General features: G+C 36.3%; 2 protein-coding genes across 9 annotated transcripts in view; one reads left to right on the top strand and one right to left on the bottom strand.

Moving 5' to 3' along the window:
- LOC105381996 (RNA binding protein fox-1 homolog 1-like) overlaps positions 1-25,605 on the bottom strand; it is a 68,923-nt gene extending 43,318 nt beyond the window's left edge. For 3 of the 6 annotated variants that reach the window (XM_038118193.2, XM_038118194.2, XM_038118197.2), the window contains exon 1: positions 5,198-5,504. In XM_038118193.2, the coding sequence (XP_037974121.1) occupies positions 5,198-5,209 (12 nt within the window). In that variant the 5' untranslated portion in view covers positions 5,210-5,504. Of the gene's footprint in view, positions 1-5,197; positions 5,505-25,487 lie in introns of those variants that run through there. The other 3 variants (XM_038118196.2, XM_011551810.3, XM_038118198.2) reach the window with 2 other exon arrangements.
- LOC125489085 lies at positions 176-3,851 on the top strand. 3 transcript variants are annotated; one of them, XM_048623711.1, is made up of 8 exons: positions 176-633; positions 725-892; positions 1,170-1,370; positions 1,492-1,587; positions 1,762-1,857; positions 1,953-2,018; positions 2,364-2,450; positions 2,616-3,851. In XM_048623711.1, exons 1-8 carry the CDS (start codon positions 351-353, stop codon positions 2,870-2,872), a joined length of 1,254 nt encoding a protein of 417 aa, XP_048479668.1. In that variant the 5' UTR covers positions 176-350; the 3' UTR covers positions 2,873-3,851. The 3 variants fall into 3 exon arrangements, with proteins under 3 accessions (XP_048479668.1, XP_048479669.1, XP_048479670.1); XM_048623712.1 differs by lacking the exon at positions 1,492-1,587; XM_048623713.1 differs by lacking the exon at positions 1,762-1,857.
- Positions 25,606-26,288: the final 683 nt, after the last annotated feature.

Raw genomic sequence — 26,288 nt, 5'->3', positions numbered from 1 at the left:
GCTTGCGTGACTTCCTATTTAAAGATATTTTAATTTTAGTTAGCTAAACGCATTTATCTCAATAAACGTATTTATACTAAACACAATTTGTATTGTCTTGCACGGCTCATTTGAAGTCGAAATTTAGCTAAACGTATTTAGCATGTGTTACGTTTCATTCTATGCGTATTTTCATCTAAACATTTAAAAACACCTCGAAAAATTGCGTGAATAGAAACAAATGCCGCCAGAAATTAACTGTCACTGTCACTAAATGACACTTGAGTTCACTTGACACTACACTTCACTACAAGTTCTGGTTCTGGTCTCCTCCTGAAAACTTATCGTAAATTTCAGTTCAGTGTGTGATAATGAGTGGTAAAAGTGCCTCACGCCCTCGCGGGCCTAATTTTACGAAAGAGGAACAATTCCTGTTGTTCAACACGGTCCAACCATTCTGCAGCATCATCGAATGCAAGAAAACCGATTCGGTGCGGCAGGTAGACAAGCAGAATGCCTGGTCTAGAATTACCGAGAACTTTAATGCAAATTCTAAGGGCGCACCAAGAAGTGTGGAAAATCTAATTTCATGCTACAGAAATGTTAAAAGTAAATTTAAAAAGCAACACTCGGAAGCGAAAATGATGTTGAAAGGTTAGTAAATTAGAATGTACTTTAATGTTAAATTGATGCACACCTATGTATGTATAATCGCAATAGCTTTAATAACAGCACTTGATTTCAGACTCCGGAAAAGACTTGATAAATGCTGTAGAAGAGCATGGTGAGGATTGGGAAGAAATCTCTTCCACCATGAATCAACCAATTGAAGTTTGTAGAAATAGCTTCGAAAATCTAAAGAAACAATTAAAAAAAGAAGACACTCAGCGGAAGAGTGTAATAATGGGAACAGGTATGAAACTTACTTTGTGGTTTGGCAAATACTACTGTTGATGTTATTGTGTCCAAACATAGTCCACTGCAGGTAATAAGCCTTTCCCTAGGAATACCACTTGTTACACTGGATGCATTCAGAAGTTATTTGCATCCAGTAATAGCTAGACACTTTTTACAGATCATCGACCCACTTAGCTGGAGGGTGTCCCGTACTGTGTTTGCCTAGTTGTGGTCTATACTCAAGAACACTGTAAATATACTTATTTATTTGTATTTTACCTTTTTTTTACTAGGTGGGGGACCTCCACCGCCTAATGATGAAGGTGAACCTTTAAATAAATTAAGAAAATTTATTGAACCCCAAATGGATGGTCTGTTCACCATTTATGATGGAGATGCAAATATAATGGCCCAGTACCAAGCATCTCTGCCAAAAGAGGACCAACGAACTCCCATTGAGCACAATTTGAAAAGTGTTTCAGCTGGTACTAGTGGTAAGTGTTTAACTAGCTAAGTTGTGAATAATAATTACATTTTTATCTGAAATGAATGTATTTATTGGAATTGAATTAAACAATTACATGAATATTTATATGTTCAAATTATTTGTTCTAGATACCATAAAGGACTATGTAAATTATAATGAAATTATAATTGATGACCACCTTGCTGTCCTCACCACGCCAAACAAATCCAAATTAACAAGTAGAGGTAATTTTTTATACAATATTTTGCTAGTTTATTTACAAATCCTTATTCTATGGTAAGTGTTTAACTGGCTTAAGTTGTGAATAATAATTACATTTTTATCTGAAATGAATGTATTTATTGGAATTGAATTAAATAATTACATGAATATTTATATGTTCAAATTATTTGTTCTAGATACCATAAAGGACTATGTAAATTATAACGAAATTATAATTGATGACCACCTTGCTGTCCTCACCACGCCAAACAAATCCAAATTAACAAGTAGAGGTAATTTTTTATACAATATTTTGCTAGTTTATTTACAAATCCTTATTCTAAATAAAATGTAAACTAACAGACCATTTACTTCCCTTCACTTTCAGATGAACATGAAACTGGTTCGGGTAAACCATCAACAAGTGACATACATACAATGAAGCAAGAAAATGGTTAGTGAAAATGATTCTCATCTCAATTAAGCATTTATTATACTGTCTCAAAGTGCCTGTGTATGCCTATAGCTCTTAGGGTGAGGCCACATGAGCGTAATTTTGTGAGTGGTAGAATTCTGTCGGAATTGTGCGTGTGAGTCGGCAGACAACTAATTTTGCGTCGCCGTGTGAATCAAATAGGATTTTTCTATGAAACCGAATGCGGCAGATATTACGCGACCGAAAATGCGCGAATCACAACTCACAAAATTACGCTCGTGTGACCTCCCCTTAATGTAATGTTTTTTTTTATAACTTAAGCCTTAACAAGAAAATAACATGAGACCTGTACCTGTTTTACAGAAATACACACCTCACCAAATTTTAAGGACCTTACAAGAACCGAAATTTTACGGAAAAAGAAGCCTACAGAGCTGATGAGGACTAATGGTAAGAATGTCATAACTGTTTCCAAGGATAATTTATTAATATCTAACATTTATCCATATTCCCTTAAATCCTTAACATCATAGCTTCGAACCAGAATGGCATGTTACCCATTGAGCTAAGACTGCACCTCTAGCAACTATCTAAAAAAATATATATATTTTTCAGATACAAGGAAAAAAACTACAGTCAATGACAGTTTTCAAGACCTGGCCATGGAGAAAATTAAATTGGTCAGGGAGCAACAAAGACTATGTCAAATCGAGACAGAGCATAAAAGAAAATTATTTGAAATTGAGTTGGAAGAAAAGCTGTTGGAGAAACAGTTTAATGCTGAAATGCGTGCCAAGCAGCTCCTTCTAATCGATTTAAAAATAAAGAAAGAAGGATCTATGATTGAGAGCGGTGGTAGCTCAGTCGTGTAAGCACCCGCTTCTCCCGCCCTAGATCCTTCTTTCATTATTTTACAGAATAAGAATACCATTGCTTTTACGGTGAAGGAAAACATCGTGAGGAAACCTACATATCTAGATTTAGCACATCTTGATATGTGAACCCACCAACCCACAGTAGACCAGCGTGGTGGAAAATGGTCCAAGCTTAGGAAGGCAGTTTAGACCTATGGGATATGCGTTTGTAAGGTACTTGTCAAGTATTATGCCATGTGTTGATTGTTACCTACTCTGTGATTGATTATTGACTGTGAAAACGTGTGAATTTTCCAATCTGTTTATTATTTGGAATATCGAGCAATAACTTAGTAGAATAGAATTTCTATTAAAAGAAAATTTTTATTTGTGATAAATTTATTGTATGATAAATGTTTTATAATAAAGAAAAATAATTTTCAACAAGCAGTCTTCTTTCTATATTGCGATTTCCTCTTGGTTGTTGTGGAAAATGTTCATTTAAATCTTCTGCCAAAACAGGATATTCGGGATCAACTGGTGGGACATTTTCATTTTGCATTATTGCTAAATTGTGTAAAACGGCAGTTGCCACAATTATACCAGGCACTCTATGCAGGTGGACACTTATGCCCCGTGATAATATGGGAAACCGTCTCTTCCATATTCCAAAAGCCCTTTCTACCACATTTCGGGTTTTTATTTGTGACTCTTGGTATAGGATTTCTCCCCTCGAATTCGGGGTGCCATCTGGAAATGGAGTCATCATGAAACCTGTTTGTGCATAGCCGCTATCACCAAGTAAAAGTTTATCAGCATATTTCTTTTGAACAAAGTTGCGTTTTAATGCACAGTTATCCCAAATATTTGAATCATGTGCTGATCCATGCCACCTTGCTACTACATCTTCAAATGTCAAGTTTGCTGCAGCTACACATTGCACATTAATAGAAAAGTAACCTTTTCGGTTTCTATACAGCTCTGCATTTTGTCCTCCTGGAGATAATATTCTTACATGAGTGCAGTCAATAGCGCCATTCACTCTAGGAAATTTTGCAATCCTGTAAAATTCTGCAGCCACTTTCTGTTGTTCCTCCGGAGTGCTGGGGTATTTAATATATACAGGGTACAGTAAAGCTATTGCGTGAGTCACGCGGTGCACTATGCGACATGCTGTGGACTCATGTACGCCAATCATGTCTCCACAAGTTATTAGCTGGCTCCCTGTGGCAAAGAATCTTAATGTGCACAATATCTGATTCATAGGAGACACAGCAGTGGTTCTGAAACAAAATTTAAAGCAGGAAATATTATTTGTTGAAATGGAAATAAATTAGATAGGTACAACTTATAGAGCCGACGACCGCTGGAGTAGAAAGGTTCTGGAGTGGAGACCCCGTGTCGGCAAACGGCGTGTCGGTCGCCCCCCAACCCGTTGGTCTGATGATCTGCGGAAGGTAGCGGGAAGCCGCTGGATGCAGATGGCGGGTGACCGTTTGGGGTGGCGATCGTTAGGAGAGGCCTATGTCCAACAGTGGACTACGGAAGGCTGAGAGAGAGAGAGGTACAACTTAGCATCACTGTAATTAATAACATGAGATTGCTTACCTGTCGACGTTGTATTCTAGATGTGATTTTATTTGTTCTAAAAGAAAAATACAAGTATTTTTCTTCAAACGAAACCTTCTTAAAAATTTATCTTCCGAAAGTGTATTAAATAAATCTGTTCTTGCAAACAATTGTCTCTCCACAACCGGCCTGGTTAGGTATGCTATGATTTCATCATCGTCATCCGATAACAATTCCCGTAGATCCATTTTTTTCAAAATACTTAATAGTTTTTCGATACAAACACAACACAACTGTTCTCAATTATAACCTAACTTTTTTGACAGATACAATGCCACTAAACGTATTTAGCGGCGCTAAACAGCCAATTTTGGGTATTTAACTTTGACACTTCGATAAACGTATTTAAGAACAAAATTTTTGCTATGCAAGACGTTAATTGCATTTAACAACTTAAATGTGTTTATTTTACCCTTAAACACAATTATCATACGTTACGCAAGCCGCCCTGAATGTCAAACATTCGAAACGAAGGTAGATAGGACTTACTTGGACAAAAAATGGGGAAACGATAAGATATTCCGAAATATACATTACAAATGCTCACAAATAAGTAATTAGCCGAACAAAAAGAATACCTAAGTTCGATAACGCCTCAAATCATTGTCACTGGATGGTGCTATCAAGACAACAAACAAGGGAACAAGGGTTATCTTTCGACAGTGACATTTGTTACAATTACATTATAGAGTGATTTCAGATGAATATACTTACAGGATAGTACATCCCCTGCGGCGGCAAAAAAAAGGCCCCCGAGCCCCACAGCTTGCCGTTTATATTTACTTTAGGTTACACAAAAATATCACTCCACACACACCCTCTGTATGGGTGTGAGGTTTCACAGCACAATCCTTATAAGTTAGACGATAACATGAGTATTATATTATGATTACGATTAAAATAAAGATTAAATGACAAAAATTAGCGTTATAAACTTTTTAGGTTATAATATTTTAGCGCGGAGAACGCGCTGTGGTACTAAACGCGGCTGATGGCGATGTGCAACAAACAACGGCGTGGCCTGTTCGGAAACCCGTTTGTACGCTGTCCTTGCTAAGTGCGATAGAGATAGACATATTTTGGCACGACCGTTCGGTGTTGAGAGCGGGATACAGAATCAATTTCATCTTCATCTGTTGGGATAGTTGTGATTTTTCTCCATTTTAAAAATATCTTTGTTCGTTAATAATTTCAAAATTAGGCCTTTTTTCGTTTTCATTTGTTTTATGCTGTTTTCATTTAAAATACAACATCCAAGTTTTTTTTTAAACAAATAGGACTTCCTCATTCATGGTATTTTTTTTAAAGAAAGGTGGACAAATAAACAGAGATGGTCGTAATTATGAGCCTTGGGGTTGGCCAGGACGATTTTCTGTCTCTTTCGCGATGCCGAGAGAGATTCGGATCAATGAATCGTCTCGCTCCCGGGCCCCGCATTCCCGGCGACACACCTCACACCCCAACCCTAGCCCAGCGTCATCCATCCCTCTGCTTTGCTTGCTGCCCCCCGCCTCGCCTTCCCCAATCCAGTCGTTGTGTGCACTAGTAAAAACCCCAACTAAATACTTTTTTTATAAGTAATGTACCTACCTAGTCATAATAATGTAGATTAGGTACTGGCATTTTTGGTAGGTAGCTTTGGTTATAGACTTAAGTGTATTAGTCTATGGTTTGGTAGTTAGAATAGAACTCGGAGACCTAACTTAAAACAACATCATAGCAAAAAATATGCAAAAACAATACCTATTATTTTAGCTCACTGACTAGTGCACATGCACACCGGTCACCGTCCCTAAACTATAGTTGAGTATCTAGTTACCTACACTTGTCTTGTAGGTCTCTATTAGATAGATCATTTGATTATACTAGGACTCATTTCTTTATAGAAAGAGATATAAAATTCAGTGTACCTGGTATCTACTAGGTAAGTACTAGTTGATACCTACACGTACCTACCAACCTAACCGTTACCTAATAAAAAATGAAAATAGCTAGAAGTACCTACCTGTAGATAGTAGGTAGAATAAACTACTAGGTATGAGGGTAAGACAGTATAAAAATGAATAAGTACTTAGTTACTTAATTAATTATTGACCTACCTACCCGCAATTTAGTTTAAGTTTCTACTGATTAAGAATTAACAAATATAGACATATAGAAGAGTTTAATTAAATACATGTATGTAACATAATATCATCTTATAAGTTTATAATAAATTTTAGTATAAATGCAATAGTAAATAATAATGATTTGAAACTACTAGCGCCATCTAGTATGCTTTTAAAATAATAGCTTCGTCTTGTTGTAGGTAGCGAGTAGCTACTTTGAGTTTTTGATTCAGAGTGGGTTTCCTAGATGGCATTACTAGTATGCTAAACAAGCAGTAGAGTAGTGTAGATGTAGAGTTCGAAAAGCTATAAAAGTAAATAGGAGAACTAAATGCATACAAATGTAAGTAAGAACTTAAATCTAAAATCATTATTGAGGATTATGCAATAATATCATGATGGATAGTAGTTATCTGGTCTCTATGTTCTCTGCTCTAATTAAAATACATAACAGAAAGTTTCATTTAAACCTATTTAAACAAAGTTATTTAAAAGCTAACATACCCAAATACTGGTGTTTATCCAATCCCAATCTTCATACCATTCAATCAACAATAAATATTTAATTGGATCTGAAATTTCCATAATCTACTCGTACACATGAGTTTTTCAAAGAAACCAAATAATTTATAATTTAATTTATATTACACACAGAAATGTGGTGTAATTAATTTATTTAGATCACAAAAAAACTTTGCTTCGTAAAATAAAGTTCTATATTTAAAATGTGGTGAATTTTAGAATCGCATATTGTATCACTCTTATGACACAATCCGGATATCCGGAAAAAAATATTACTCAGCATGAGCATTTCTTAACATTTAGTTTAGATTATAATACATTGTACCTATGTACCTGCTACTCCATATTATTGTAAATCTCGTTATTCTTAATTACTAAAGTTAATAAAATATAGATTTACAATTTTAAAAAATATATACATATATTTGTTTAGGAATTGGCTAAATTGTAAACTTACCTTACTGAAAACGTACCTACCTACATCACCGTTAGGTAAAGCGAAAGCTCTCGTAGCCGTAGCGTTAATTGATGGCGTAGGTAATATTAATTTTCAACTCGCTCAAAAGCAACATCGAAGTTCAAATTTCCTGCCTATAATGAAAAGTGTAACACAATTTGAATAGACTTTAAGTAATCCAATTAATATCAACGTTTGTTGTACCTAAGTACGTAAATAAAAATATAAACTTTTAAGTACTTACCTCGTTGCACTGTCACAAAGAACAACAGTTTCAGTCATAAAGTATCTATGTAAAGTACCTACCTATAAGCGATGTTCTTTTACACCTGAGTAGGTAAGAGTCAGCTAGGTAGGTATACCCACAAAGCAAATGTACCTATATTATCAGGGTTTTGTAAAAAAACATAGACCGAAATGTGTGAGTGGTAAGTTGGTGACTCATGGGCATTCTGAAAACCCACTACACGGTCCTGCCACTTTCGTATATTCAACAGTTTTCGTGACAAACAAAATTTCTGGGCAGGAAGTTTTTTTTTTTTAATTAGGTATAAATAATTCTGTATCTCTAGTTGGCGATTAAATCCGAAATAGTTAATTACTAAAAATATTTGTACCTGGTCAATTGTACTGAATTGTTATAAGAAGTGGCTAAGTAAGTAACAGCTTATAAATACCTAATTATGATTTCGCTAAGTAAGTAAGTATATATTTTTTCAACGGGGGCTAAATTTAATTCTATATACTTAGGTTTAATTCGTTAGGCCGGTTGAATCGCGGTTCGGACCCTACCATACTGTAGATACCTTCATTACCAATGTTAATACATTGTTAATACATTTAGAAACAAGGAATTTAAGTACATTTATGCTACATAGTCATACGGTGAACCAAAAACATTGTGAGGAAACCTGATTCTAGATGTACAAGGTGGGCCAAAAGTCATCATCCGATGTTGTTTGGCTCTCTTTTTTTCTAAACGAAAAACTTCGATTCTGTTTTTTGATTAAGTATGTTTATTTGAACCTATAGGATTGTATACCTAAGTGCATGTACTCATTAAAAACGGCGATACAATAGCGATTAATAAAAACGTACATTGTACTAATTAAACATGGGATAACTTATAGTACTACATTTATTACCTACCTCAATTTAATGTCAACACACCTTAGTGCCAATTTCGCCATAGTGGGTTAGAGCGTAACCAGGGATTATTGGTTAACTTTTGACACATCTGTCAAGAATTTAATATGGAGATGACGTATAATTGATCAAGCTTTCCCTGGTCACGATCTAACCGACTATGGAGAAATTGGAGCTTTTAAGTTCTCAACTTATAGTACTTACCAAAAAATATTCAGAATAAAGTACTTATTTAAAAGTAAAGTATCTACTTTAACTGAGCATAAAAGGAAACCCTAGTAAGCTTGTTTCGTACTGTCGCGCTGGCCGCTGGGCTTGCAAATTTCCACCAACTTTAAAAATGTTTTGAATAATCGAAATTTTTAAACGAGTTTGTTTACCCGTTTAATTAGTATAATTTTGTACATCGGCATCGCTTATACTATTCCAAAGTCACATGGCATGACTCTAGTGAGTGTAGGAACTTAGATCACTTTGTTTACGCATAACTTGGCATAAATTAAATCCGCCCACATCTTTGATATTCTTCAGAACTCAAAAAAACAATAATAATCGCAGCTGTTTTAATACCACTCAATATCAGCGAGCGAGGGTAAAATATTTACATAAATTTACCCGCTTCAGTTTCAATTCAGTTCAATTTATTTTCATTCGAATTTCAGATTAATAACTACGATTGGAACCTCATTTACAGATGAAGTTTTATCAGATTGGTAAATTATTATTTCAGATTTTCGATATTGTTCAATATTACATATACATGATATTGTAAGTACTTTATAGTTATTGTTAAGTATGTATTGTTTTGAGTTTGTGTGGAAATATTTCATCATGTATTGTAGGTTGGTACTTTAGTAGGTAAGTACCTACCTACTGAGTATTGATATCAGAACTACACATTAGCATAATACATTTATAGAATTTACAGCCAAGCCATAGTCCCTTCTCCACCTCATTCATTCACTATACATTAGAAATACCTACCCATAAGGTAAGCACATAACCGTACAAACCTACCGTTTCAGTTACGCTTTTCATGAATCCAGAAATCAATTTCAATGAAAATTGCTACAAGTACTTACGTATATTATTAAAAACCTGGCCTTAATAAGTGGCTATTTCTAAAACATTTTCCCAAATTGCAGCGAATGGGCCCGCCAATCAGCGGCGCGGGCGGAAGGGCGGACATTCGGTCGACAAGTAAATGACGCAATCACGTGACGCCTCGATCCTCACTGCCGTGATAAGCAGAATACCTCATTTCTATACAAAATGAACCGTTAACATTGTGAACAGCACCGTGAAAAGCATTCGCCGAAGTGCTTTCGGACCAAATGTCGTCGTATTTCGGCGAAAAATTCAGATGCTTCTTGACATTATTTCTGAAAAGTGCAAGTTGGTGCAGAAATAGAAATAACGAACAAAGTAAATGAAGATTGTCTGTCACCAAAAAAACTAGTTTCAATTTATTTAGCTAAGAGCATAATGTATGTACGAGTAAGAATAAAATATTAAAGAGGATACGTATCGACCAAAGAACTACAATGTTGTATTAGAGAAACCCGATTTAGGTAGTTTCCAATATTCAGAATATTTGAGTATGAAATTCGAGACCCCTATCCGCCGCCAGTGCTCTATGTACTCAGCTAGTACATACACGATACAACATGTGGCGCGCTTTATCAAACATCTAAACAAGAGAACCTCGCCCCTTCCAATATATCTAGACTAAGTATTGCCCACGAGCCTTGCTTCCGTTTAAAATGTTTTCTCGCAAGCAATCCCAGACATTGCGTAGTTTTTGTGACTATTTCCTGTCCATATGAAACAGAACAAAAACCAACAGACAGTAAAAATATACATTTAGTTAAATATAAGTTTTCTATTATTAGTTTATTTAATACCCATTATTATGTACAATATGCATAAATAAATCCCATTATACAGACAGCTTTCGAACTTATACATAAAATATATAGGTATGTTTATATAAAATATATTCTATCCATTCTATTATATTCTCTGCATGTGAGGCTAATTAGGTACCTGCACCCGGCTCTCTCGAATGGAACCTTTGTACAAATCCCCAAGGTCTAAACTGCCTAATTTATAAAATGTATATTTACAGACGTAATTTACCTACACAAGTATTAAATTAATTCGAAATAAACTACTTACATGTACATTCTCTTCAGAACTATTTTTATTTTATGGTTAGAGAAGATTTCAAAGAATACGGCCAAACAATAATTAGTTTTAGAAAAGATCAAAGCGTCGTGATTGGATCGTGAGATGGATGTTCTTATTGCGCTGGGAGTGGGAGGGGAGGTAGTACAAAAGATTTAATTTTAATTTCAGTTATCAGTCTTTAGCTTCTTCGATCATTCCAAGTTTAGCTTGTTTAGCTTATTTCAAACAGCAAAAGCTTTGCCCTCTTGTAGGTCTGTCTATCTATTTAATTCAAGATGAAGTGTCACTATTGTTGTTGTCACGTTGTCATTAGGAGAAAAATAAAGGCGTTATCAGATTGCACTACACAAAAAATTACTGGCGAAGAATAAATTACCTACCTCTAGCACACGAACTAGTCCGTGGCAAGCACGCTCCCTCATCAACTTGATAATTTTAGCATCCTTTAAAACACTAATTACACAAAGAGTAGCTAGTTAGAGTATAAATTGCATCGTTCTATACGAGTATAACAAATGTTCTAGGAAGGTACTTAAAATGCCGGCACATGACAAGAGGCTATTGAGATTGCTTTGTAATAATTCACTCGGGTACATAGACTGGCAGCCTGCAATCGCGATCGTGGAGCTATTTGCAAACAATTATGCATATTTACGGTAGAAAAGTAAGAAACCTGGTCATTATGACTTTTTTCCATTTTATAAAGCTGTAATTTACAGCGTTATGGATTATTATATGTAGCTAATGGGTTAAAACTAGAGTGATCGTGCAGGTGCACACAGAATGCTAAATCTATGTCATATTATTATGCTCTTGCCTGCGAGCCGCTAAGTCCGTGCGCGATATTTGAAAAACTAGTGTGAAACTGAAACAAGTCAGCAAACTTTGTTCATTCAGCATGCGATGGCAGTTGTTGGGAAACAAGTGGCATTTACTTTAGTAAGTACTTATTTATGTATTGTGTAAAACATGTTTTAGCATATTAAAACTCATACCCATATTCAATAATGTGAAGAAACCGTATATAAAATATAATTGAGTATAAGTATATTTATTGATGCCTATATATTTTACATATTGAAAATTCGCCTTTGCTGCTAAACGACGTTCGTTCTACGGTGCTACGCGGGTGCTACGCGGCCGGCTACGAACGGCTACGATCAGCTACGAGCCTTCAAGCGTATCAATTTTTTTCATTGTGAAATATTTTGAATCTTTTTGTTCGGTCCTGCCATAATAAAGCTAATTTTACATATTTTACCGTTTAACTTTTGTTTTTTCACGGTAGGTACAAGGATTTTATTACAAAATTGTGGAGTTAATTAACTTTGTTACAGCTCCGAATTTGGGTTACATAATTGCATCTTAATTGTTTAGTACCGTGCAATTTTAGCTAAGAAGATTTGGTTTTTAAATCGTATTTTCTGCTTTCGTTGTATTTTAAGGTTTACGATTTTGTAGGTAAAGTGTGATCGCGTGTTTCGCTCCCCTAGCTTCACTAATCATTCCGTATTATCGGTTAAATACTACCCTTGACCTCGTGATGCAACCAAACTTAGGTTTTTGGATAGTGAAGTTAAATAAATCAATAAATAACAATAATTATCATTACGTACAGTGAAGTACAGTCGTACACACTACAAACAGCTAGGAAACAGACGTAGAATAGTGTAAAAAAATACAATTATGGTTCGCTATCAAGCTATGAACTATGGAATCTTCCACACTAGGGTAGCGACTAGCGCATTATCGCAAATTTCAATATGCTAGTAGGTTTATATAGGTACACACTTATTAGGTTTTTGGGCAGCCATGTTATGAATGATACTAAATTCATAAAGCCCAAAGACACATCACTTTCTGTAATTTTGATGTCGTAATTGGTTCTTAATATAATAAGTAGCTTTAAAGATATTATAGGTAGGTAGTCGCTATTCTGTTCTGAGTGGAGCGGCTCGCCGCCCCCCTCTCTCTCTCTCTAATCCTTTTCCGTGATGAATTCGGGGAATCCTGCGTATTCCTTATTGCTAGATGAATATAGTTTTTTTTTACAAAATATTTTCTGTAACAATACTTGCAGCGCAGCCTTTTAAAGAAAATTACATTCACATTCCATCACAATGCTTTTCTTTGATGCAAAGTAGGTAGAAGGTAGGAAGTAGCTACTTCGGTGTAGGGTTTCCGTTGAGAAGTGTTGTTATATTTGAGACTTTCCGAAGAGGATTGAGAAATTGGAATAGTTGTGACTCGGTGATCGGTGTACACTTGAATAAAAGTAGACCAGCCACAGCCAGTGCAAACGCTTTGCAAAAGAATTACAGTCCCTACTTACCTAATTACTTATGCATGCATAGGATTATCTGTTTTAGATAATCAAGTTTGTTACTTGGTAAAAAATATATTTTTTTTTCCCTTACATTTTTTTAAAGAAAATTTTTCAGGCGATCCAGTAGTCGTTTTTTTTACCTATGCTGATACTTTTATATGAATCATTTATTGAATGTTCTGTTTGCAGTTCCAAGATTACACTAGGAACTTACAGAAATAGTTAGACAACCAACTTCACTATACATCGCTTGCTTTGACGACTACCGACTACCTAACATTTAAGTTATTGAGAACTTCAATTCTTGGTAACAAGGAACACAATGTATGCTGTTTGGGTAAGTTACTAACTGTAACTTAGTGTTTAAAGTTCATACAACGCTACTGTGTTATGAAATGAAATATAGGTAGTAACAGAGGACACATCCCGGCTATTATTTTATATATTATAATATTATAGGTATACATACTTACTTTCATGGATTGTCATGGTTCCAGATTCCAGGTTTCCTCATGGTGATTGGCACTGATAAGGCTTCGATGGACATAGTCGATCCATTGACAATTAGGTTGTTCGACTGGCGGTATAGTTGAGTGGTCTATGCCGACTGTCCTTTGTGCTACATACGCTTCATAATGTCAACTGTTCAACAGTAGGTAGGTATTTTGTTATTTATTGCGAACACAGTTCTCACACCAACTTACTGGTCAATAAATATATTTATTAGTAGGTACTATAAACCGTCCTAGTTTTCTCCCGTTATAAAATTAACAATCTAAAAATTCAAACAAAAATCTATTGAAATGTACCCAGTACCCACACACAATAGTCGACGTACAACAGGATATTTAAATATGTAAGTAAGAATACTGTTGTATGTTAAAATATAAGATGTAAACTACGTAATTAATTGGAAAACAAAGTAGAACACAAACACCGAACGTTCATAAATACATGTTTCACATAAACAAAGCTTGGTGTGTATTCTAAGGATGCATTATCGAGTATTCAAATAAAATCAAACTAATAAATGCTCTCGTATACTTATTTGAAATGTAATTTTAAGTATACTTACACCAACAGAATTTATATGTAAAGTATTTTTAAGGGCTTTAAGTTTACACGATCAACTGAAATATTTTTAAAGAAGGAAACTTTACAATCATGCGATTAAACCATACCTCCAGGACAAACTTCATACATCCAGCAGCACAGAAATAGTTGGCACCAAAGTTGACCAATATCTAACTAGCCCGGGGCGGCACAGAGTTGAGGAAGTAATTCTCGACTTGATACTACAGCTGCAGGTAGTCGCAGATGAAATCCAATATCTTTAATATTATCTAGACATGTTGCCAACTCGTGTAGCTATTTATCTGAAATGCGAATAACAGAAACATAACACTTGTTCCCTGAGGTACTACGAGATAGTGACATTGCCACTTGCGACTGCTGTGTGTCTCGGGATGGTCTCGGGTATACCAAATAATGTAGCCTAGTAGTATTTCACTTACAATTTAATTTAATTATAGGTTATAATGGAGAAAATTAGAAACACCTACTTAGCTTGATATATGAACTATAAAAATCATATTCACAGGAACGGGCAAAGGTAACTAGTTAATGAAAGATACAACAAAAATTGAGATACTTTAACAGTAAGAACAGAAAACAACATTAAATGAAAGGATAGTTCAGTAAAACGAGAAGCAACGTAGCGGTATACTTAGAAACTTTATTAATTAAGACTGCTTTTCTTGTGTTTTCTGAATACTTACCATTTAAAATTTGTTTTAAAAATAAAAACTTAAAATAAGGCAAAATTGTGTAAATTTATCCTTCTCTGAGAATTATTGTTATTGTTTATTTTGAAAGTAATCATTGACTTGACTATAATAATTGAAAGCCACCCATAATATTACGTAATAGAGTACGAGTACTTCTATATAAAATATTACTTAAACTTTTTAATATCTTCATGTACATGATAAATAATTGAGTACATCATCTGACACAGGTCCAGACAAGGGTCGCGGCGGCAGGAGCCGCAGAGCCACATCCCCCCCTGTATCGCGACCTCGACGGTATGGCGGGGATGAAATAATAGTCAAAATGATTTATGAGCGGATCCTTATCTACCCTTTACAAATAGGCAATAGATTTAACCTACATTTACGGGCATTAAAACGTCATTTGATTTTAATGAATACGTAACACGGTTGCAGAAACACAGGGTACGCAGGGAAATAAAATGCTAGAAATTCGTAGCGGAAGTGTGGCTAACAATTACCCGTAGCCCACAGTTCCGTCTGGCGCGCCAGCCGACAGCCACGCGCTAGTCCTCACTCCTCGCCCGCACTAATCTAAATCACACCGAGGCAAGGCCGCTCCACCGACCGCCGCCGCCGCGCCGCCACCGCGCCGCCGCCGCGCCACGCATTCACCTTGAAGTAATCGTTTCCTAGCACTACGTATAAATTAACCTTATGTAGCTAAAAACGAAAGGAAGACTCTTCCAATTGAATAGGTACATAAAAGAAGCTATCAAATTTTCAGCCTGAAGTAAACAATAGGCGCCATCCCCGCAAGGAGAATATATCCGCGTTCAGTGCCAAGTCACGTTACACCAATTTAAAACATAAAAGTGTAACACCTTCCTCCATTCGGCACTGGACTATTTCAGAGGGGCGTTGCATTAACAAAATGGTTTTAAGTATACTGTTCGGCTGTATTACCTCATTACACACGAGTCCGGGCGGGCGGTGCGGTCGCAGTAGATTTATGCGGGATAATCGCGGGGGTATCGCCGATTAAACTGTAATCGCGGCGTGGCGTGCCGCTAATTGATCTACTGCTACGAATGATTGGTGAAAGCATTGCAGGACAATGCCGGTTGATGGGTTCTACGGAATCGTAGCTTAATCTATAGTAATAGCTTAATCTTCTGCGAGGTACTTCGTAACTTTGCCAACTGAAAATACAATAACGTCACTAGACCAATTAATAATATGGCATTACGAATATTACGACAAAAATCTAAATACCGACTGTCAAATACTAGTGGTAATTTTGATAATGCAATGTAATCAAATGCTACAGGGATTATAATATTAACTACCCCTGTTTCAGAACAAAATGTCCGTCACTGTTAGCTTTGTTTACCTTCATTACTTATGTATAGGTATAAAAAGTTTTCGTATCTATAGAAAGTTCATCTGAACAAACGAAGGAAATAAACCGTTTCCTCAATCATAATTTTCCTGTTTCCAAATACCCTTTTAGCCTTCGACCATTCTTAAAATAGTTTTTTGTTGGAAGGGTCATCGTTGAATAGTTTTGGGCTGTGTCCGACCTCAACAGTTCTCTAGTACCCCAAACGACCTAAGTTGCTGACTACCTTTGATGTGGCTCACCCAAAACCAAAATATTAATGTTTATGGGTACCTATAATCACATAGAATTTGGTGGTGGGTCTCATTTTTCTAGTACGTCCATGCGATACGACAGAAAACACAATAAAAAGCTCAAAACGATATGAAACGAATGAAGTATAAAGAACATACTACATGTTACATGTGGTGATTGGGCATATTACTTATATACAGTCCGTTCTTAATGTACTTAGTTCCTTATAGAGTAGGGGTAAACATGAGGCACACGTTTAAAACAAAGCCAGGGGTGTGCATAGTGTAGACTCGCTACCGAGGCGCTGATTTACGAGCTCAAATTACGAGGGTTATTGTGTGGACAAACAAAAATGTGAAGCCGGCCTCAGACAAAGCGCTTCTGCAGACATCTCTGATAACACAAATTTCAAAAACATTCCCCATTCAAGACTGGAAATTAAATTAAATGTTAAAATTAGGACAAATAAATTAATTCAATACGGGCTCTGGCAGTCCCTGTAATTATGCTACACATCTTTTGATTATTTAACACTGAAGTGGGTGCCTTGGGTCGTGTTAAAGGTACGTACTAAGTATACCTTTAGATTAAACAGAAAAAGAGAAATGGGGAACCTTTCAAACACAATTGCTTAAAATTAGAAAAGTTCTACTTATCCATATTGCGTATTAGCTGAAAAAATGTTTGCAAAGGGAACCGCAAAGACTTAAAGCCCCCTCGGGATCTATGTTTTGTTTGCTTATGGATTACATGCCTTTTTTTCTTAATAGATAACTTAAAACTACAAGGCATGGTTTTTATTTTTTTATTTTATTTTCAGTAGCTCGTCATTTGTAACAAAGTAATAGTAGCCATTAAAATAAAGGACCAGATAAATTTTAGCTAACCACAACTCCGCCGTCGTCGCGCCACCAGCCGTCGATCAACATAAACTATATTAAAGTTATACATAAATGTATAAGTACTTAGACATGTTTTTGTTCCGAACTAACCCAGTCTAAAACTGGCCTTTCATATTTAACAAACGTCAACATCAGAGCTCGAGTTACCAGTGGAATTTCGTGTTGGTGAATATTTAGCAAAAACGAATCAGTTATTCTCTCCAATGAATGCAAACGGCGAGGTGGTTTGCAGCCGAAGCCGGTGATAAGCTGAGGCCCTTCCGCCGACCTCGGCGTGGCATTTGTGGCTAAGTACTGCTCGAGTACTTCATGTATTTCTGACCTGCAAAGTACCTACAGGTGGGGCCCGGCCGCCGCGTGCAACGCATCTACGCCGGAACACCTGTTCCAACGTTTTTGTGATCACAGATTTACAACTTCCTACAGTTGCATTTCCTTTTTTGAAAAAAAGCTATTGCGGCGCTCGCTCTACTGTACACATAACAAAAGTAGAACGTTGCTCACGCTAAAATATGTGGCTTCTAAGAAGCCCGGGAATGTAAGCGTTTTGTTCGGCGCTGCCAACTTGCGTCAGTGTTGCCGTCTGTTTATTTTTTATATTGATATCCATCGATGAGTGAATCTGTGTAGCTGTAGTTAAACTTTGAAAACATTGATCTAAAATTGAAAATTTTGTTTGAAATATTCCAATCTGCTTCATCTGAGGAAAAGTACAATGAGATGGAATGTTGTCTAGAACTGACTGCATGGGTTAGTATGTAAGTGCGACGGATAAACGGACATACACACATGATCAATTAATCAAATACGGTTTTAATTGCTGCCATCCGGCTACGATGCATTAAAATGACTAAACACTAAAAACTACAGTGCATTTTTTAAATAAAGTCATGAAAATAAAGAATTAGGATCCATTTCCGTTTTTATAACTTTATAGATGGGATGTAACTTAAACTTAACTATACTAGGGGCGGCTTGCGTAACGTATGATAATTGTGTTTAAGGGTAAAATAAACACATTTAAGTTGTTAAATGCAATTAACGTCTTGCATAGCAAAAATTTTGTTCTTAAATACGTTTATCGAAGTGTCAAAGTTAAATACCCAAAATTGGCTGTTTAGCGCCGCTAAATACGTTTAGTGGCATTGTATCTGTCAAAAACGGCGGCATTGAAGCATGTCGTACCTATACCTAGTACCATTACAATTCCTAATTTTGGACCATTTCCCACCACGCTGGTCCACTGAGGGTTGGTGTGTTCACATATCAAGATGTGCTTAATCTAGATATGTAGGTTTCCTCGCGATGTTTTCCTTCATTCATGGTATTGCTTCATATTGGTGAGCCACTTTTTCCACTCATACTTACTTTGAGTTTTATCACAAACTGAAATGAAATTCCAACATCTGTAGGTATGCTAACGCAACGCTTTCATAGGAGAACAGAACTAGAGGGGATATGGAGAGGGAAGAGGAGTTGCAGAAGAGGGAGAAATCAATTCAATTCTTATGTTGTACAGATCTTGGCATTGTTATTGTTTGTGTAGTGTCAAGTGTCACTTAGTGACAGTGTCAGTAAAATTTTGACGGCATTTGTTTCTGTTCACGCATTTTTCTAGCCGTAAACATTTAAAAACTTAAAAGTTTAGATGAAAATATGCATAGAATGAAACGTAACACATGCTAAATACGTTTAGCTAAATTACAACTTCAAATGAGCCGTGCAAGACAATACAAATTGTGTTTAGTATAAATACGTTTATTGAGATAAATGCGTTTAGCTAACTAAAATTAAAATATCTTTAAATAGGAAGTCACGCAAGCCGCCCTAGGTAAGTACTTCCTCTTAACTCTGTTTTCACTTAATGTGTATTTTTTTATCACAAATGTAGCAGAAAATCGATTACTAAAGCCAAATTGAGGGCGAACGAATTAGGTACTCAAGTGCCACCATTAAAAGCAAAGAAAGGTAAATTCTCTTTGAAGTGGGTAAGTATAAATAATAAATACCTCGTAAATAAGTAAAATACACATCAATCTATTTAAACAAAGCTTCAACGTGTACGCTTCCTGTACGAGAGCGGGAGAAGACTCGTTATTTATTTTATAAGTACAATAATACGACCTGCCTGTATTTTTTCGAGGCTTTCACGAAATTGGCGCCTGTTTTTCCTTTAGGCCCTGATTGCTTCCGGAAAACACAATACAGAACTCATTTCTTATCTTTTAATGCACCTAATTAGACAGCATTATGTTCAAGTCACTGGAGAAGAAATTCAGTATGATAAATTGATAACGTTAAATAAGTAGGTACTTATAGTATATATCTGAAAATCTATTTTCAGGAACTTACAAAGCTTACTTAATGAATTTAGTTACAGCAAGAGTATAGTTGTAATACTAGGTATATTGATTTATAAAATTGCCAAAAGATCTTTATTGCAATTTTTGTAGCCAGTATACAGGCCTCATAAACCCTTATGGCTTTTGCAGCTGTCATTTTCGAAGTGGAGGTACCTGTCGGGGCGGGCGGGCGCTGGGCGGCGCTGGGCGGCGCTGGGCGGCGAAAAGCGACCGCTCTACAATAGCTCACAATGATTACACTGCAGCGGGCCCGCCGGCGGAGCCTGCACATCGCCGCATTGAGAGCTCACGTCTATTACAGGAATGAGGTACCTCGAGCTACCTCGTACCGACGGGCAGCAAGAAATTAATTTCTTAAAAGTCTGCTCTTCAGAACAGTCACTTACTTACATACTTTAAAAAGAGTTTTCCTTCCAACCTGGGTGTAATGGAAACGGCGTGGCAGTGAAATTGGCCTAAATTCTTGGGTGCTCTCCTTTACGTGTTGAAAGTGATCAACCCTTTTCTAAAAAAGAATTTCAGGAATGTTGTCACGATCTTTAGCGACATTACGAAGAAAATTGGATTAGAGCGAACAACGAAGAAATCACCCTGTAGGTAATTTAGAATTCGACTGATGTATAGAGGTATTTCTTATTGAAATGGCCGCAGCTGTACCTACAATGGGAATGCGAGTTGCGTCGTTCGGACGAACGCATGCCTGATTTCTGAGTGCTTTGTGGGCTAGTGGGGCCGCAGTGGGGCAGTTGGGCCACGGTGGGGCAGTGGGGTCGCGGCGGCTCTCTGCTGCGAGCAGAACCGACGGGCGTGACTCGGGGGAATCACCTAATCAATCTCTGCGTAACCAAACAACCAAACCTATCTAGGTGCGTCTGCTGTTTTTCTATACTAAGCTCTCAATTTGCTCACCAAATTGGAAAATATATGAGATAGACAGATATTCGGACGATATTTTGATGTTTTAGAACAAAAGATGTTCAGGAACTATCTTTCGGATGCGAACTGTAACGTGTAACACTCTGTACTTACAGTACAGTCAACTACAGTCTTAGTTTTTAAATATTCAGTAAATAACGCAACAAAAGTGAAAATCTAAAATATGTTCTAAAATGTGTACCCAACGTAATAATGCGTAGTAGGAACCCGGGGTAAGACGGGGTCGCTAAGGGAAAATGAAAAAAACAACACGTATTTATAACCACAACGTTATCAATTATTTATGGCTCATTAGGAGCTTAATGACGAACACTTTGGCACAGCATTTTCTAAAAAAAGTAATCCTTACTATTGACTTATTTTAAGAAATGTAAAAAATGGGGAATAAATACAAACAACACTTCTTCTGTGTTTTTATCGTCAACACCAGCACCTGCAGTGTGAGCCCTACGCCTGCAGCTTTGACATCTGACCCAGTTTTCCTTAGATTTAAAGTGGGACTGTTGATATCCTCACAGCAGAGGTAGACACAGTCATCTTCGTTGTTATTCTTCTTCGTAGGCAGTATCTGCTTTGTGTTTTAGCCAACTTCCCTGTAGCCCTTTTAGAGCCCTTCTTCAATGTCAAATATCGGATGGAGAAAAAAAAATACTTTACCAAGCTTGATCCATACACCATAGTGCCCCTTTAAAATTACCCCGTCTTGCCCCACGTTATATTTTTTATAAAAATAATTCATTAAAAAAAACTTAAAATGTTAAAGTGATTTTGCACATATCTAAACAAAGCGTACCAAACCTTAAATAAAAACACACAATTACCAAAAACGCCACTGTTTTATTTAATGTGTTGTGACGTTGTTTCTACCGGTCAAAAATAACATGGGCACTACGCAAAAACAAACAATTGACAACATTTCAAATAAAATGCTCACCGATTTTATTTTATTTTCGACGAGATATCACAAATTTAGTTGACCCGTATTTTTTTATTTCTTAATATTTCTATGTTTTAATATATTTTTTTAATTTCAAAGTTCAAAATATTTATAGTATGAGTGACGTCACGTCGAGGCTTTGGATAAAAATATTTTCGTTGCCTGCCTAACCTAAAAAAAAAAGTTGGATGACATTAACTTGACATGAACAAGGACCAATCAACTTCATCTTCAACTTTATTTTGTGGCGAGGACCAATCACGAACTTCCGTCATTGACAAGGACACATAAATGTGACAGACATTTGAGTGATTTGAGTGATGTTTGTCATTTTCATTGTCAAAGTGACATAACATGTTTTTTTTTGTTCATGTTTTAGAAGTAAAAGCGCGTTTAATTATTATGCCACATCGTGATGTCACGAATGATAATTTAGATTTTTATGTTTTTCTCTGAAATAAATCAATAGAAAAATCGGAAACATTTTTTTTTGTGAATATTAGAGCCATATCTCTAAATGGTTTTCGAATTTCAACTGTATAAAATTTTAAAATGTTGTCAATTGCGCTAACACAAAAAACGCACGAGCTCACACCTGCCGTCACTGGCGCACTAAAGGTCAATCATTTAAGCCTATCTATTGGCTCATTACTCAGATTCCTAAGATGTTTTGCATATATGTGGGGGGGCCCGTCTTACCCCGCGACCCCGTCTTACCCCGGGTTCCCTACATAATGCTTATTGAGAATATCATTGGATAACTAAGGTATACAGTTCTAAAACTTCTAAATAAACTGAATCTGAATAAGTAGTAGCTATACTTATCTATAGCTATGCCAGATACCAGCCTCTACTCATGTGTGCCAACGTATTTGAAAATCGTTTTATCCAATTCATTTAATGGAGTATGCAACTATGCAATGCTACGTGACGACTTGCTATCGTTCCATTTCAATCAAAATTATATCTGTTTTATTGAAAAATTCATTTTGAAAAAAATAAAAATGTTTTGCTAGCTTTTTTAGCTACGGAAATGCCTGTATGGATAATAGTGGAGATAGTTTCAGATTGTGGTAGGAAAATATTTAGAAATACGTAGGTAAGTATATCGCAGTGTAATTTAAGTAAGTATATTACGAGGTAGAAACATTTATAAGTACTTATATTAAGCTTGGTAGAAACCTAATGAGTACTGAATTGTAAACATAGAGACGAAAAACATTAAGTACGCCTGTATTTACCCACCTCCACCACAACTAGAGCTAGGCACTTCATAATACTAAGCAAACATTTGACGATTTATCCTAACCGTACTATCTAGCACAGGAACAAACATGGTGTTGCGTAGCAGTTGTAAATTTTACTTAATCGTTCATAATATAATGTAAGTTATGTAAGTATATACCTATCATAGAACTAAATTCACGTAACGAAAAGATATAAAAGAAATATAGAACAGGTATAACGGTTATGAAAGTAACACGCCGCGGTACATTTCCGAACAAGCCCGCGCCGCCGCCGCCCGCACTAACGAGGCAATAAAACTTACAGTAAAAAGTTACAGGTGTTAGTGGTTGCTTACAGCTTTTATTGAATAAACTAAACGCTCACTGCGTGATCATGACAACTTTTCATAACTGCTAACTTAGGCCTGGAAAGTAACTAGAGTCTATTATTTTATCGCAGATACTAATTGTGAAATATTACAACAGTTTTTATTCAACTTGACTCTTGCAGTCTGAGGTGTGTAGTAGGTATATGGTATGATGTAAAAGATAGACTTTCAGAATGATACAAAGGCAATTGGTAAACCGTCACCGTCTTGAAGAAAGTACCTATATGATTTATATGAAGTTCGAACACTGTACTCATTGCAAAATAATGTTATACGTGTACTTTTACAACATGTGCAAACTTACTCATGTGGAAGGATGGACATATAAAGCCATCATCCTTCGAACATGCTTTACATACCTAAGTATAGTATGTAATACAATATTGGACGTTTGGGGTCCAGCAAATCCGAGTTATTCCAGTTAACAATGGCCGGCCCGAGAGCGGCCGATATGCAATGCTGGCCACGCACAATTCTCTATAACATTGATAACTATTTAATCGATTACGCTCGAATGCTCACTTAACAATGCCAGCCAATCCCAACAATATTTATCTATACTTACATAGATATAGGTACTTATTTATAAAATATCATGTTTTTTATCATACCATAACATAATCCAATTAAATAAGTACCTAAGTAAATTAAGACTGAATACTTTAACAAAAATCTATAAAATTAATGCCGTATTACCGGCTTTTGTTCAGCTAGCAAGAAATATTTGCTGACGAGCTGTTTATTTAATCAAATAAATGAAACTCGTGAAAACTTATGAATTCTTACCAAACTTTACCGTAGGGTTGTAGGTAAGAGGGCAAGTTTTCGGGTTTCATTGTCGCGTCGGTACTTCAGTACGTAAACTTTCCCGCGCTCTGTATTTTTTATTTTTTCTTTTCGCAGAGTTTTTTTTTGAGCTGTATTTCTATAAGTATTGTAGGGACTATATTTTTTCTTAAGCTTCAGGAATCCTAGGTAAGTAGGTATATAAGTACAAATGTACTTACACGACGAATTAAAAAAAAAACTTACAATCTAGTATTCTAATTAATAAAAAATAGAAGTTACCTACCTAGAAGTAAATTAAAAAAATAGATGAAACCATCACATCAAAGATTATAATAAATTCTAACGGTGACGTAACTCTTGCACCACTGCCATCATCATCATCAGCCCATCCGTAATCCGTATACATAGACATAGTATAGAGGGCTCTCCCAAGAAGCGCCACAACACCACCACCGTGCTATACTTAAACATTTTCTAAATGTTTTCGTTCAACAGTTGTCTGGTAGGAATCGCTTTATTCAATAAGAGCATTGTTTAACGTAATGAAGATATCGACGTACCTACCTATCAACATTTCCGGGCAGGGTACAGCAGTGAGGTACCTCACGATAGACGACAAAGAAAATATAAATTATCGACACGACGGTGATTCTGTCTAACATGGATAGAATATAAAGTACTTACATATAAAAAAAAATATTCTATATTTACAATTTCACCAAGTTACATACTGCCGTGCCAACCTACGTCCGTATCCGTAGGTACTTACTTAAAAATATTTAAAAAAAAATGCATATCAAGAGTATTTTTCAGTACCTTACCTACTCTACTTACATTATTTCTTATTGATGTTTTCTTGAAAGATTCTTATTTTGGTAAGTACTATTGAAACAAATAAGCAGATATGCTTTTGCTTCTGTTTACAAGCAACGCGGCTTCTACAGATATTTCTTCATAAGTGGCTCAAGGCAGCAGTAGGTAGATGTAGATCTCTGAATAACAACAACTAAGTAGCGGTATTATTGCGGTGAAACTCGAAGTGAACATTGTATCATGAAACTCATAAATAATGGCCACAACTTTCCAAATCCAATAATCCAACTGAAGACGATTTCGCAACAGGTTGCGATGGCAACACGTTAATTAATTCCGAAAATAACTTTTAATATTCTTTAAAGTAAAAGTACCTACTACCTAATTGAATTCTGTTTACCAACGAACTTTAAAACTTGCGTAATTCTGGGAAAAGCTCTTGTGAAGCAAACAAAGCGCTGTAGGAAAGTTTAATGGATGCGGAGGAGGACTTACCTGAAGTTTAATTGTTGGAGTCTGATCTGGTGGTAGTTATTTGATAAGCCGGCGTGTCGTCATGTGTCGCGGCGCGGAGCGGGGGCGGGGCGTGCGGCGCGGCGCGGGCTCGGCGCTGCACTACCGCCGGCGCCCCCGCGCCCCGCGCCCCGCCCCCCGGCCCGGACCGGAGCCTCCTCTGATTTCTGCCGTGATTAATCGGCGAGCCACCTGCGGAGCCTTTGTACTGTTAATGTGCCAGCATATACAAATAATTCGCACCCGCCTAGCCCTAGCTTGTACGAATGACGCGCAAACCATCAATAACAACTCACAACAATGGACGCCCTCTATATTTTCAGTAGCCGTGTAATGAAAAGATTCAGCTAATAATATTTGGTATTTAGTTGCTATGACTACATCGTGCATAATCCTAATGAAAGCCTGGATTACGTTTGAATCTCATCAGCGTAATTAATGAAGCTTTCAGCACACGCGACATACGCGCGTTACGTGTTTACAGTACTTACTTAGTACGTACAGATACATCATTATGTATAGGTACGGCTACGACAGATAATGCAACTTCATCCCACTCAGAGCTTGCAACTTTTTTTACAGTGTGCACTTTATACATAATATATGTAGTGAATCATTTCAACATAATACATACATATACATATATTATGTAGAGGTAATCTGTAAAAATAATACTATGTAAGTACTTAAGTATTAAGTTACGTAGAGCAATATTAAATAAAATTTAATAAAAACTTTATAAAGACGGATTTAAGTGTAACTCGCCTGTCAGTGCTCTGTAAC

This window comes from Plutella xylostella, chromosome 10 (genome assembly GCF_932276165.1).
Source record: "Plutella xylostella chromosome 10, ilPluXylo3.1, whole genome shotgun sequence".
Classification (NCBI taxonomy): Eukaryota; Metazoa; Arthropoda; class Insecta; order Lepidoptera; family Plutellidae; genus Plutella; species Plutella xylostella.
This window is presented reverse-complemented; position numbering and strand designations above follow the sequence as displayed.

Coding starts and splice junctions, on each gene's coding strand:
- LOC125489085 (XM_048623711.1), top strand. CDS start 351: ATGAGTGGTAAAAGTGCCTCACGCCCTCGCGGGCCTAATTTTACGAAA. Junction 2,019..2,363: donor TACAATGAAGCAAGAAAATG/GTTAGTGAAAAT, acceptor CCTGTTTTACAG/AAATACACACCTCACCAAAT. Junction 2,451..2,615: donor AGAGCTGATGAGGACTAATG/GTAAGAATGTCA, acceptor TATATTTTTCAG/ATACAAGGAAAAAAACTACA.